This window comes from Lingula anatina, chromosome 7 (assembly GCF_051362555.1).
Source record: "Lingula anatina isolate TDL-2025a chromosome 7, LinAna3.0, whole genome shotgun sequence".
Classification (NCBI taxonomy): domain Eukaryota; kingdom Metazoa; phylum Brachiopoda; class Lingulata; order Lingulida; family Lingulidae; genus Lingula; species Lingula anatina.
In genome coordinates, this window is record NC_141773.1 from 4865728 (window position 1) to 4880033 (window position 14306).

At 37.3% G+C, this 14306-nt stretch overlaps 1 protein-coding gene across 3 annotated transcripts; it reads right to left on the reverse strand.

The window, feature by feature from the left end:
* Positions 1 to 7482: 7482 nt before the first annotated feature.
* LOC106174360 (uncharacterized) lies at positions 7483 to 13957 on the reverse strand. 3 transcript variants are annotated; one of them, XM_087017913.1, is made up of 7 exons: positions 12453 to 12941; positions 12024 to 12254; positions 11101 to 11208; positions 9256 to 10496; positions 8641 to 8794; positions 7859 to 7966; positions 7483 to 7663 (listed from the first exon to the last, which is right to left on the reverse strand). In XM_087017913.1, the coding sequence occupies exons 4-7, from the start codon at positions 9298 to 9300 to the stop codon at positions 7641 to 7643; spliced, it is 330 nt and encodes a 109-aa protein (XP_086874039.1). In that variant the 5' UTR covers positions 9301 to 10496; positions 11101 to 11208; positions 12024 to 12254; positions 12453 to 12941; the 3' UTR covers positions 7483 to 7640. The 3 variants fall into 3 exon arrangements, with proteins under 3 accessions (XP_086874039.1, XP_013411355.2, XP_086874038.1); XM_013555901.3 differs by lacking the exons at positions 7483 to 7663; positions 7859 to 7966; positions 8641 to 8794; positions 12453 to 12941 and adding exons at positions 11806 to 11953; positions 13887 to 13957 and having other exon boundaries at positions 10249 to 10496; positions 12170 to 12254; XM_087017912.1 differs by lacking the exons at positions 7483 to 7663; positions 7859 to 7966; positions 8641 to 8794 and adding an exon at positions 11806 to 11953 and having other exon boundaries at positions 10249 to 10496; positions 12170 to 12254; positions 12453 to 12478.
* Positions 13958 to 14306: the final 349 nt, after the last annotated feature.

The following is a 14306-nucleotide window of genomic DNA, read 5'->3' on the forward strand; positions in this document are numbered from 1 at the left end:
ACTCATGTTGTGGATATCTGGTAACAATAATAATGGTGCCACTTGGCTTGCGACAACGACCTTTATATGTAAGAAGATGTTTTGGTTAGGGTGCGGTCTTAATCCGATAGTATATGGATTCTTGAACAACAATTATAGGGCTGCTATTGGGAGCCTTTTTGGGCGTAAAATATCTAACGGTTCTATGTAGAGCATGAGGTAATTATGTTGTGGAATTTGGCGGGAAATAAATGAACCTTAAATTGATTGGAATTGGTATTTGCCTTGCATCGAATTATTTTTTTCTAAGCCTAAACGACATTATAGGGAGTACTTAAAGCGAAAAGGGTGCAGTGTATATAATGGTATAGGTATTGAAGAAAGCGGAGTTTAATGCACAGTTTCTACGCTTCTGTAAGAGATAGACTCACACTGACTTTAAAATTGATGACATGAAATACATGACAGATACATGAAACAAATTCATTTGTTATCCAGTCAATTGAAAAAGTTCATCTTTTTTTAAGGATTTATTGTTATTGGTTATATTATTGGTTATTGCATTTTTTTTTTTTTTTTTTTTGAGAATCAGACTGTTATTATCTAGAATCGCAATCTTTAACTTTTTGTTTTTTCATTTTTTCATTTTTCATATTATATATGTTATCATATAACATTATATTTTATACTTAGGTACTCATTTTTGTAAGGTCTTTTGAACATTATTAGACTGAAAATGTTATTATTGTTGATTTTGTTATTATAACGAGATATTATGATCATACTAATATATTGATTTCCCTCTCTGTAACGCGCAATACCTTATGGTATATGTCGTATGTCGGGCCTATTTGTTCCTAAACATTTTTGCTAAATTTCTTGCTGGACAGAAAAAAGCACAGAATAAGCCACATAAATATGTGTAGATACTTGTAATGAGCGAATTATTCCTAAGACCCATTACCGGATATTAAGGGACGAAATGCCTATCAATAACAATAGTCGTATTATTCTGGTTTTATCTCTCAGTCGTCATGCCTAATGAACTTTAATGTCGATGTATTTCATATAAACATATATGTAAAACTACTACAGAGTCTGTAAAGTGTAATTTGTAAACGTTTCAACTGTCAACTTGGTATTATTATGATAGGTATAGAGATACCATCTCTATGTGTCCCTGGTAGGGGGTCACCAGTATATAACACATGATACATTCCGTCAGAGCACCAACGTGATTCATTGCTTACCCTAAATTTTCTTCAAAATAAACCTGATTAAGATAAAAGAGTTAACTTGATATACACTTGGGTTTGTGATATATTTATATTATAGCAAATAATCAAAGGAGATATGAAATTATTGTGGTTTTTCGAAAGCGATTTAATCTCTGCAAAAACGCTAATTGCCTTTGGAGCAAACCGATTAGGGTGTAGACTTTTGACGGTGACACTCATGTTGCCTTAAGACCATTATGCTGCGAAATGTTAACGTCTTTGTTTCACTATTTAATGATTTGCTATTCTTTAGGAGCGGGGCAGAAGACCGGTATATATTTTGTGAGCGATGCGAGCCATATATACAATAGAAAAACGGACACTTTCATTATAAATGAAAATGCAGCTGAAACCCACAGAAAAAAGTGCTCAGTGCGTAGTTTGTCTTTTCCCCAGGTCATCGCCTTTAGTTGTTTTTTTTTTTTTTTTTTTCAGACAGCATGTCTGTCCTTGCAATTGTGCAAGAAGTTTCGATTTACTATATACAAACTTTGTGCAACGTCATATTATGTTGTTAAGTGTCTCTGCACGCCAAATATTTCAGCTATAGTTTGTCACAAGGTCATTATAAATTATTTAAGAAAAGAAAAGATATGCATGAAATGTAAAGGGTTATCGAATTTACAAAATATATGATCGGAATAAAACTGAATACATGCACATAAAGAGTGTCTTAGTGTTCAGAGAGGCCACAATGTTTTATGTCATGGCTAATTTCCTCAAGAGACCCCAAAGCAAATGTGAGATGGCGAAAAAAGCAGCAAACAACGCTGCTTTATTAAAGAATACATCTTAAAACAAATGAAACCACAAAACACTATCAAGCAGCAAACAACGCTGCTTTAATAGTAAAGAAATACACATCTTAAAATGCAAATGAAACCACAAAACACTGTATCAAACAGCAAACAACGCTGCTTTAGTAAAGAAATACACATCTTAAAACGCAAATGAAACCACAAAACACTGTATTAAACAAGAAAAGAACTCCGAGAGCGCAGATCTCCGCCAAGGCAGCAAAGTCTCCACCCAATGCCGTTTCACCCTTAAATTTTCATTCTATAATGATCTTGATTTTTGATCATTGATACGAATCACCACCAAAAACTAATCATCTGTTCCATGGCCAACTTCTGACAGTTCCTGAAAATTTCGGTCCATAACTTTTTCTGTAATGTTGCCAACAGACAGACAGACAGACAAACTAACGGAACCAAAAACATAACCTCCTTGTCGGAGGTAACAATTTTTTCTCGCTAAAAAATATTAAAGAATTAGCTCTTGATCGTTTGCTTTATCTGTGTATCATTCAAACATCTTCGCATTATATATACAAACGACCGCTTTAAGGCCACCATATGCCTCAACGCCTCTCCCTTTCTCCCTTTGTTAAAAACGAAACGTGTGTGAGCCTCTCTGGTAAGGACGTCTTTGAAGTTGTCTGGACAATATTCACTCACCGCCGCCAGTCTCTTGTATACTAGTACTTGAACAGACGTGATACCCCACTGGTCACTGCATGCCAATCTATAATCCCCCCCCCCCCCCTGCGCCTTCTCCTGAACGACGACGACGATGCAACTGCCATCATTGTAGTGCATATGTTCTGTCTCAAATTCAGCAGGCTTTTGGGTAGAATAAAAGTGGGATTTTCGATGACCGAGGCCTTTTTTGGCATTTTCTGTGGGCACAGACAGTCAGATCCTAAGTTCCGATTTTTTTGGCATCCATAAAATGAAATCAGTATGTCCTTATTGACACCCATATATTTTCTCAAAGTAATGAAGATAAGGAAAGAAAACATGACCAATGCACACAAAGACACACGCGTCACACACACACACACACACACACACACACACAAACACTTTGGCCCAGAAAAAATACATTCGCTTCTCAAATTGCTACGAAACACCAATTTTGAAAAATGGTAAGTGACCTACAGTTAATTCTTCGCGCACACTGCTTGAAACTCGCATCCCTTAAAGCGGAAACTTTACTGTTTTGCTTGAATAAGACGGAAAATGCCATAAACCGTGGATTTGAGCGCATTGCAATCCCCACATACAATGCCGCCGTAACCTAAGCTCACTTACCCTGAGCAGCGCTGGAGGTTGTTCCACTGCCCTGTCGCGCTGGCCTTGGAAATAAAATTGCCGTCCATGCCGCGTTCACTTTAATTCAACAAAAGTGCCCTGTCCCTGCGCCATAGGCACACATTTACAGTGTTCTTAAGACCATATGAAGTGCACAATTTCCTGGAAATTTAATCAATTTCCTGCGGTGAAAAAAGTACTCTATCAAAAACCGTTGAGAAATTAATTTACGATATGAGTTCTCCATTTCTCATTGCCTCGATAGTAATTCACCTGTGTTGAACTCCATTGCACGACTGACTCGAAGTTCAGAAGCACATAGCTAAAAAATAATACGGTGTATCGACAGTACTCCCGTAACTCTGAACGATTTTAGATATAATTTATCTTTCCGAATAAAGTGAAATTATTGCAATATCCCAAAAAGTATGCATTCTGTTACATAAAGGTATGACACGGATTATGTGCATTCAAAGCAATTATACAACATTGGTCAAAAAGGTTGTCCCAGCCCCATTTCCATGTACTTATATTTACAAATGAATACCTCGCAATTGTAAATTGTTATAAACGGTGCTTTTTCTAAACTGCCCAAACTGTCTTATAAGTCTTGTTTTAAAGTTTTGGTCTTTTAGTTTATAATTTTTAGTTACTTTTAATTACCTTATGATTTTATTTATGCTACATTGTAAAACTTCAACCTTTGGGTTGCGATTTTAGCAAATAAATTATTATTATTATTATTATTATTATTATTATTATCCCAGATACCGTTTCTAACATCATTAATGGTTTAGAAAATACAAAATAGTGGCAAAAAGATGCACATTTTATAACATTTAGTAAAATTTATAACAGGTACCCCCTCAGATCCAATGTTTCACTGTGACTTCCATAGACGTAAAGAAATGTCTATTGAATTAAAAAGACGCCATCAAATGTCACCAAATTTACACACATTTAGCATTAGGATGTGCTCGTTAAAGGCCACCTGCCTAGTATAATAGCGTGTGCGTCTACCGCGTACTGCAATTATCTCTTATAGATGGCGCGACAAGCCTTCAAAAAGTCCACAATATTGGATAACAACATTAGGACATGGACACCAACATGTCAACTGGTGCCGACCTTGTGAGCACGCTTTCCGCTTAGAATATTTACCGCATGTGCATTATATTCATTAAGTTTGGAAATAATTATGTAACATTAAACACAAAAATATGGTCAGGGAAAAGAACACTTACCTGTAACTTCACAGAGATGGGAGAGTACGTTGCGATCCTGAATCAGCGGTTAAACAACGACGACATGAAATTGTTTTTCGTGATTTACAAGCAAAAAAATGGGAACCAGCTATAGCTAATTTAATAAATGCCATTTAATATTCATGTGACCGGTTCATTGCGTCATCAATGGAAATCTCCACTATTTACGCGAAGTCTGAATGGGGAAAAGAAACTACACGCTAGCTGTGGTTTCGCTGTCATGCATGTCTGAAGGAAACGGAACAGGATTGGGTCGTATGCTCAAATGACAAGAGTTCCTTAAACATTGTTTTTTACTAAAAGCAGAGTGTATTTCGGGTATTTAAATCCCGAAATTAAACGATTAGATGATGGTAACTCACAACAACCCGTTTTCTTTACCCACCAAAATTTGAGACGAAGAGCCATTTTTGTTTTCTCTAGTGTGTTTGCCGTAAACGATCCATTAGATGACCAACAAACACATAACAAAACTATTCCGAAGGCTTTCTTTTTCATAATGTACAGCTGCATAAAAAGGATTTGTATTATATATCTGTGTCCCAGATTTAAGCGCTGTTTCAGTGTCATTTTTGGCTAAGAATTAAAATTTTACAATAAACAGCAATGTTTGTAAACACAGGTTTTTGTTATAATAAGACAACCCCAACCCCACCCCCTGTATTGACGATGGCGACGACAGCCGAGCCGCTATCTTGGTAATCGCGCTGGGCGGCAGTCCGTGTGTGCAGAGGGTTCGTTTTGCCGCAATTTCAGCAGGTTTTCTGGTGGGAGATAAACGAGTTTTGCAAAAACCCAGACTTTTGAGGCATTTTCAGGGAACTGACAGTGACAACAGTCAGTTCCGGAGTTATGAGGTATTTTTTCTTTTCTTATTTCATTTAATTTGTTTATTTTATTTTATTATTTTTATTTTTATTTCATTTTATTTCATTTTATTTTTTATTATAATTTTAGAACCGTTGAAAAGTAATGCATGCAGATCAGTGTGGCCTTACTGATACCGGTATATTTATCAAAGGAATGAAGATAAAAAAAAGAAAACATGCCTCATTGCACGCACACACACACATACACACACACACACACACACACACACGCATTGGCCAAGAAATAAATGCAACAGCATTGGAAAATTTTTTCATCTTAATTTAGATCTGACTCAAACGCTGCATGTGCGATGTGATTCAAAAACTAAAAGCCAATGCCCTCCAAGATGACATCAAATGCTGCAACGTCGCTGTCGCCATCTGTTCAGTGATGCTATTTTTGCTCGTATTCCGGGATATAGTGTTCTATGCTAATTACACCATGCAGTGTAATATACCACAGTGAAACGGCAACAGTGACCGATGTGACTGCGCGTGCAAGGACGCCTTATTAAACTGTGGATAATACAGCAGGTAATATAAAAAAGGAAAAAACTCAAGAAAGCAAAAAGGGAAAAAAATGCCATGAAAACCGCAAGTCACTTCAACCTGTACATTCTTAAATATCAAAGTGTGTTACAGTCGTTAACAGATTCTGGCTCAAAAGTCATCCTAGCCCCGGTGGCTCCATCTAGCTGTTAATAAGATAATATTATAAGATAATAAGATATATATTAAGATAATGTAGAAAAACGATCAATATATATTTAACAAGGTATGCGCCTGTATTGTAAAATATATCAGATGTATGACATACAGGGTATGTGCAGTGAAGGTTAAGAGGTCACCTCTCTAATGCCAGCATGTGTGTCATTTACAGTATAACTGGAGACTTCAAAACATACATATACATGTTCGATATAAAGCTTAATACATTGCAATTAAATCAAAATATACACACGAGCAACAGATTAATAACCATTCCGTGATTTTTATCATGATACTTCTCATAAGATACGCATGTAACAATGGAATGTCATGTTAGGTAAGTATGCATTTTTAACTGCAATAATAGTGAAAACAGCAGAGACATACAGAGTACTCAGGTGCCACGATACGGCTGTTATACATTCTACATACTATACAGGGACCTACCTTGATAACATATATTGGTGATTTTTCGTCTTTGCGGTAATGGCTATAGTTATCAAGGTGGTCGGTCAGGGTGGTTATTGTTTCAGTTGTGACAGCACCTGTCAGTTAATTGTGGCAGTTGTAACAGCACCTGTCAGTAAACTGTGACAGTTGTAACAGCACCTGTCAATAAACTGTGACAGTTGCGACGGCAGCTGTCAGTAAATTGTGACAGTTGAGCAAAACCCAATAGCGGATGTTAAACATGGTGTATGGATGAGCTAAAGTATGTTGCAGTTCCATTATAAGGTGAGGTGGTATTCCGCACCTATTTTTACACGTATATGAATTAATTGACCAGTTTTACTGTCATCTCAAAGCTACACTAATGCGCATTCTAAATTGGCAAAATCAATGCCAACAACAAGCTGTTCTCTTTAATCGATGTAACATAATCCGTAATTTCTGTTTCGTCATAGTGGAGTCAGCTGCCACGGAAATATATGTTTATTTGACATTCACACAATGATATTGAAGCCAAATTTGTGATAATGAGATGCCTTAAAAGACAAGTATGCACATACTGGTATGATGTTCTACAAATGAGGTACAAGTATTAAAGGATGTTGAGGTTCATTCCTTAACATATTAGACAGGACACTATGAATGACGTCATGAAATGCAACTTTCTCAAATGCTGTTTGCATGCAGGGATTGATGTTAATGTTAACACATTTCAGCAATTTAAATTACTTTTATACTGTATCAGGTACAGTACTGAAATGATCGGAAAGTGGAAGATGGGGATGGGGATGTCTGTTTAGATTTAACAATTTCCATTCTTATCAAGTCAACATTGTAGTTTTGTTTCCGAATCATCATTTATTTTACTATGTTTTTCGCTGCACAACATTGACATAAAATCGAAATCTGCTGTCCAAAGAAATAAAATAAATGTGTGATTATAACAAGGTCTTCCTTGCTGTATCATGGGATTTTGTCTGCTCTGCCTTAGTCTTCTTATTTTATCGGATAACAATTGCCTGAAACAATACGATAGAATATGTTTACATTCTGCATATATTGGCCAACAGACTCGGTAGAATTATCATAACATTGGTAAAAACGGACATGCTGGGTTTCAAAGGTCTCCGTGTTACTCTTCCGGAACCGCATCTCTAACTGAACACACATAATTTCACCATTAGAAGTTTTGAATATATAGGCCTATGCCTCACCGTAGATAGGGGGAATTTCCATGTTAGGTACACACTCTAATCCATCTGCACATGGGCACAGTAGCTCTATCTCGGTAGGTTCTGCCTCAGTGTTGTCTCTAATACAACCTTGAAGGTAAGTGAGATAATTTTAAAAGGTATCAGATACGAGTTTATATTATATTACAATGTTTCCCATCCGGCTGGAGCGACCTTAGCCGTTGCCATCAACCAGACCAAGTGAGGCCGTTTTCAAAAATTATTATCTTCTCGAGCTAAGCTTAGACTGTTATATGGTTTGCCCGGCTACGATCGCGAGCAGTTGACATTTGGTCTGAGTTTCCTAGAATAATGGACCCACAAGAAATGCAATTGAAATCCATAATTAGGCGTTTGTCACTGCTGAGGCTAAAAGCCTTGGGCGATACAATCATACTTTGTTCAAGGGGCTTAGTTAAATGCGCAATAGTCGACTAGATCTAAAAGACATGATTTTAACCAGCGCCCAAAAAATAAAAAAAGAAATTCGTTAAATAGGTCCATAGTAATGATATGCTCACAGGCACAAGGCTTACCTCATTCAAGAGTGCTGTGATAGGACAAGAGAGGGATAAGTTTCGCTGTCTGTGGTGGGATATTCGTCAAGAGAAGATCGCCCGTTGAAGGTCTACCCAACGTAACTGAAAAATGGGCTTTCTTCCAAAAACTCACCTGTTTTATAAAATTGATTCATTTCTAAACATGAAAAACAAGGTGATTTTGAAAAAAAAAAACAGATTACGAGGAATATTTTTCATAATTACCTTCGCCTTCTCCTTTGAATGGTACACATTTTGCCTCATAAAGGGAACGTTTCCCTATCGGCAATGGACCGCCTGTCTCGCAACACATGCCATGAGGCAGGCACTGGGCATTTTTGGAGCAGATCTTTGGAGCAGTATCCAGTCCATGAATACACTGGAAAGCACATGGGAAGAAGGGAATACAAATACAGATAACAGTTATTCCTACCTCTCTACAAGCATACACAGACACACACACAGACACAAGAGAGAGAGAGAAAGAGATCATTCAGTATTCAATAAATCAAGGTTACGAGATAGATTCTAGAAAAACAGTTAAAACTCAGTCTTCACAACGCCAATAGTTCGAAGAATGCACCAGTGGCGGTCTTGACCCCCCCCCCCCCTTTCGATTTCTGAAAAAAAATCACACCTATGATCCCCTCGTGAAAATTTTGACTAGCCGAATCATGGTTTTAAATCGTGCCAAATGGCACCATTCGCCCTCTAAAATACCAAATTCCGCGGAACCCCCTTCAAATAAACCTGGATCCGTCCCTGTGCACCATTGCATCTTTGACATTATGACAGCTCAGCAGAAGAACACCTTTGTTAGAATATTATCCCGTAACTTACCAGCAACAAATAAGTCAACACCACGAAAGCGGTAAGCCACGACATCTTTAGGATCAGAAATGCGGTTTAAATGGAAGGCGGATTCGTTGCTTGGTTTTATATTAATATTCCAATCTATGCAGATGCTAACCTCGTTTCGTGAGGGTGTCGACAGCGAAATACGAAACTGTGTTGTTATACAGTGCATAATAATATGAATCATAAATGAAAATTATCAAAGAGAACAACATCTCACATCAGTTTGATGAAGGCCTACAATGCACGTCCAGGTTGGTCGTAGGCTAACTGCATGAAAGACTTTCGGTTTGTATTTGATCATTTTCATTTATGGTCCAACTACCAAGCTATAGCTAATGAACATTTTTGCTCAATATGAATCATAGTTACAGAAAAAAAATGTTACACAGCAGTTTGGTGTCATAGAAATGCTACTGTAATACAGATAAGCCGCAGCACATTACGTAACCTATGAGGGTATATAAGGTCATATCTCAGAGAAAAATAAAAGGATCAGTTTACCAATGTCCCGCATACTAGTTTCCATGATACCTTCAAAACATACGTGCTTCATATAATAATTGTCTCTTCTGTCACTTAGAATATTCTGTAGGGCAAACACTCAAACGCTGTGGCTACTTGTTCTACCTTGTCACCATAAATTAGACTTAGACATCTATCTTTTATACAGAATATGCTGTATGAGCATACACTTATTTAATGCTCAAAGTATTACAGCAAGCGTCAGACATTAATGCGACATACATGTACTTAAATGTGACAGCGATTGATCGATTTTTCTTATTAATTAATGAATCTATCTATCTGTTTATTTATTCGTGTTGTATTTCCAATCTAAACAATGGGATTCAAATAAGTTCGTTTATACTATAATAAAGTGCAAAACTAATAAAACATCTTAAATTCCACAGCGTAATAATCAACAGTACCAAAATCATGAAATAACTAAACGGGAAAAATTAAACAATGACACAGTTTCAGTTTGTTTTAGTATTTTTATTCGCTTGCTTATTAATTTTGTAATTAATGTTTCGTCACATAAGGATAACAAAGCAAACCGTGCAGTCCGGATACAATTGGTAAGGAAATTAAAATCAACTTAAAAAATGGCACAATGCATATAAATTGGATAACATTACAGCATTAGACTTATTACATGTGGCCCCTAAAGCTACTATCCCATGGTCTGCGGGAGCCTCCTTATTTTATGGGCACGCAGTTACCTGAAAATACAAAATAGAAAATAATTAGCTAAACTCAGGTAAGTAATTGTACACAACCTTCATCTACGAAGAAAATGATTTATCACTGTGTGCGGTTTATGATAATTCAGCCTTTAGTGTTTCATTAATATTTTATATCAAGTCTTAAGTGTTTCATTAATATTGAAATATACTGTGACCGTTTAAATGCATGGTCACTTATGTACATCTAGTTGTACTAAAGCGACTTTTAACACATTTCCAGTAAGGTGTGGTCGCCATAAGTTAACACGGCTTATTTCATTTAGGTAGACCTCTTACGATTGGTTCATCGTGAGCAGAAACCCCGCCCTTATCCTGCACATCAAACAAATCGCACCATTTGATTGGCTCATTGTGAGTATAACCCTCCCTTCTTTTAACCTCCCTCCCTCCCCCCTTCGACAGCAAGTCACGTCATTTGATTAACTTTTTATGGTCAGCTGAAGACAATCAATTGGTTTCACGAGATTATAGTCGTACCGCACGAGATACGTCGATCTAACCGCACGAGAAGCGCCACTTAATTAGCAACTCATGTGTGTTGTCAACGCATTTTAAACTCCACAACGTAGGCCGCACTCACCGTAGACGGGAGGCATCTCGTCGTTAGGTTCACACGTCAGACCATATTTACACGGGCACAGCATCTCCATCTCAGAAGGTTCTGCAATCACGTTGTTTCTATGACATCCTGGAAAAATACATATAAGTTTATCTTAAAAGCTAGAAACTATGATCTAGCTTGTGAAAATAATTTCATTGGATCTCAGTTTTCATAGTCAGAAAGTTTTCATTATTGATAGATCAATCCCACCCTGGGGGTGAGAAGGACTAACAAATGATCATCAAGACTGAGATAATTACCTGTTCACCTTCAAGTGAACAGGTAATTCAGTTTGTGACCAAGTCTGTCAGAGTGAACAGACAAAACAGTCAACAGGTAAACTAAATATATGGATCTATCATGAATGGCAACTTTATGACTATGATATTGCTTGTCAGCGGACCTAGTTTGCTCTGAAACTGTTTTAACAGCCCAAATTAATTTTCTTGGGGTTAAGTGTTAATTTTTTTTCTACTCACAAATAATTGTTATGAACCGTCCGTGCATATGTGTTCGAAATCTTAATCCAATTTTTGATTTGATAATTTCGCCCCCTTAGTTTTTTTTTCGGGGGGGGGGGGGCGACTAAGAGTTAAACGTACACGTAATAGGGATTAAACGAACAAGAGCTATTAAAAAGGAGATAGACTACGTTGACTTAACAAGCCTCGCGATGTTACTTACGTTCGCCCTCCTCCTTAAATAGAGCACACTTTCCGCCAAGTAAGCTAAGAGCTCTTTTCCCTCTCACCAGGTTTCCGGATTCACAACACAAACCGCGAGGCAAGCATTGTATATTACTGGTGCATTGTTTAACTTCTCCCTGTGAGCACTGAAATGAAATTGAATGATATTTTATGTGACAGTGTCATTCTTGCTTGCGAACATGAACTTATACCTACATGTAAGAATATCTTTTTTGGTGTCTGTAACATTTCTCCTCGTCTTCTCACCTCTGTTGATAAGTTAGACAACAATGGTATATACAGTTGTGCTTGGATCGAAGATGAAGCATAATCTATTCAGTTATATGAGCGCAGTCACTCACCAGTATCAAACATGAAAGAAACAGGATCAAAAGCATCCCCTTGATAAGCGCCATTATCACTGACAATAAATTCAATATTGAATACCTGCAAATATTATATCGCACTGTTTTTATACATGTTAGAGTAAACACGTGGGGTTACAAGTGGTAAAATGGGTCTGTAGGCTTTCTTTATAAAGTATGGATACCATAATTTACTTGACATTTAGTATATGTCGTGCTTTTGTGCACATGATGATGGTGAGAATAAATAATTCTCCAAGATTTATAAAAATACAACTACCTTAAACCCATATAACTAATTACACCGAGTGTTACACAGGTGAAACTTTCTCGCTGGTGCAGCAACATTTTCATTTTGTTTCATTTGGAGCCCACGAATATTTTGAAATGACCAACCCCCGTCACGCGAGATAAAGCCACCGAATGTCGGACAGGTGCGTCAAACGTCGTCAATTTCTCATCCCACATCCTTGTCGCAGTAAATCAAGCTGTCACCCCTACAAGGATATCCGGCCCTGGAATTACACATGCTGCCAACTTCTTCCACGTGCACATAAATTCATTTTTACTATGAAAGGAAATATACTATTTAAGCAAGTATGTACTACATATATGTAGCTGTTACGTACATGTGTATGCATGTTTACAATCATCTCGCCAGTTCTTCGTTGAATATTAAAAATAGCGCCTAATGCTTTTAACATTGTATATGCAAGTACTTCATCTTTCTTTCCCATTTTCTGGTGAAAAAACTATTAAGAAGATAACTCCAACGGTTTCATCTGTCTTGTTAAAAAATAAACACTTTCACTTGAAAGCATCAACATATTAAAGTTCGTTTGAATTCCCTTGTTTTCATTTTGATAATTTTAAGATTTATAAACCGAAACAAAAACAACCAGTAGATGTGAGAGTGTGTAATGTTAACGAAAACCCATCCATCGATGAAAGAAAAGATTGCCTTTATTCATGTAAGAACTGAACGTCATAATGTGTTATTTACAACTGTACATGTGCCTTGATGTGCCATCGCCATCGTAATTTAAACTATTTGCTGAAATATTATTATAAAACAAGATAGATAAGACCGAACACCTTTACCGGTACAACACTATGTAATTTCGACCAAATCAGATGACAGGTCAAGCTATTTTAAGGAGCTGTTATATCTGTATCCGGGTTCGGGTCTGTAAACAACATCATTAGGCGGTATTTACACGCGACCAACTGGTTCTAACGAGTCGCTCCCAGTTCGGACCTATTAAAAATCAACTAGCATAATAAAATATGATGCTGTTGATAGTTAACATGTGGAAAACATAAACGGGATTGGTAATCACAAACATGGAGGCTGCACGAGTTAGCTTAACCACCTGGTTTCAGTGCTACTTCCTAGCTTAAAAAATATACACGTAGGTCGCAAGCAATGAAGTAGCTAGCGTGTTGAGTACGGCACACGCCCTCACAACTTACGAACAAAATCGAACGCACGTGCCTCACTTCCACGCCAGGAGTATAATCGTCGCACTCACAATTGGCCACCTTCAAGGTTTGTGACACTTGTTCATATCATATACTCCGTATTTCTACAAGTATTCTCTGCTCTAAATACCGAAAGACAAAAATATTATCTAATCATGCCGTGTACTTCCAGCTCGAAATGACTAGGCAGCTTCACGTCTTACACCACTCGACGTCATAGATGCTCGCTTACGGCACGGTCCTTTCTCCTCCGGTTCCCTTAATTGGGATCCCTGCTTGTAAAGACATCTCACGAGGCCGCTGCGACTCGCAAGGCAGACTTGCGCCTTTCCACCGCAACATTTCCTCTACCTCTACGAACTCAACGGCTTCCACTGAACCCAAAATCCACAGGGAACGTACGATCCTAAAATTTGTGCGTCCGGTTGTGACCGAGGCTAAACAGAGGCCTTAAAGAGATTTTCAAAACATCATCAGTATACCGTTATTTATTTATTTATTTAGTTAGTTAGTTATTATTTTCTTTCTTTATTTGTTTATTTACTTATATTTCTTCCACTGGAAAAGAGAGATAGGCACTGTTTTTTTTCCTGTTTGATATACACGAACCGTCAGAACACGTCTATTGTGTGCTATGGAATTCACATTTTTC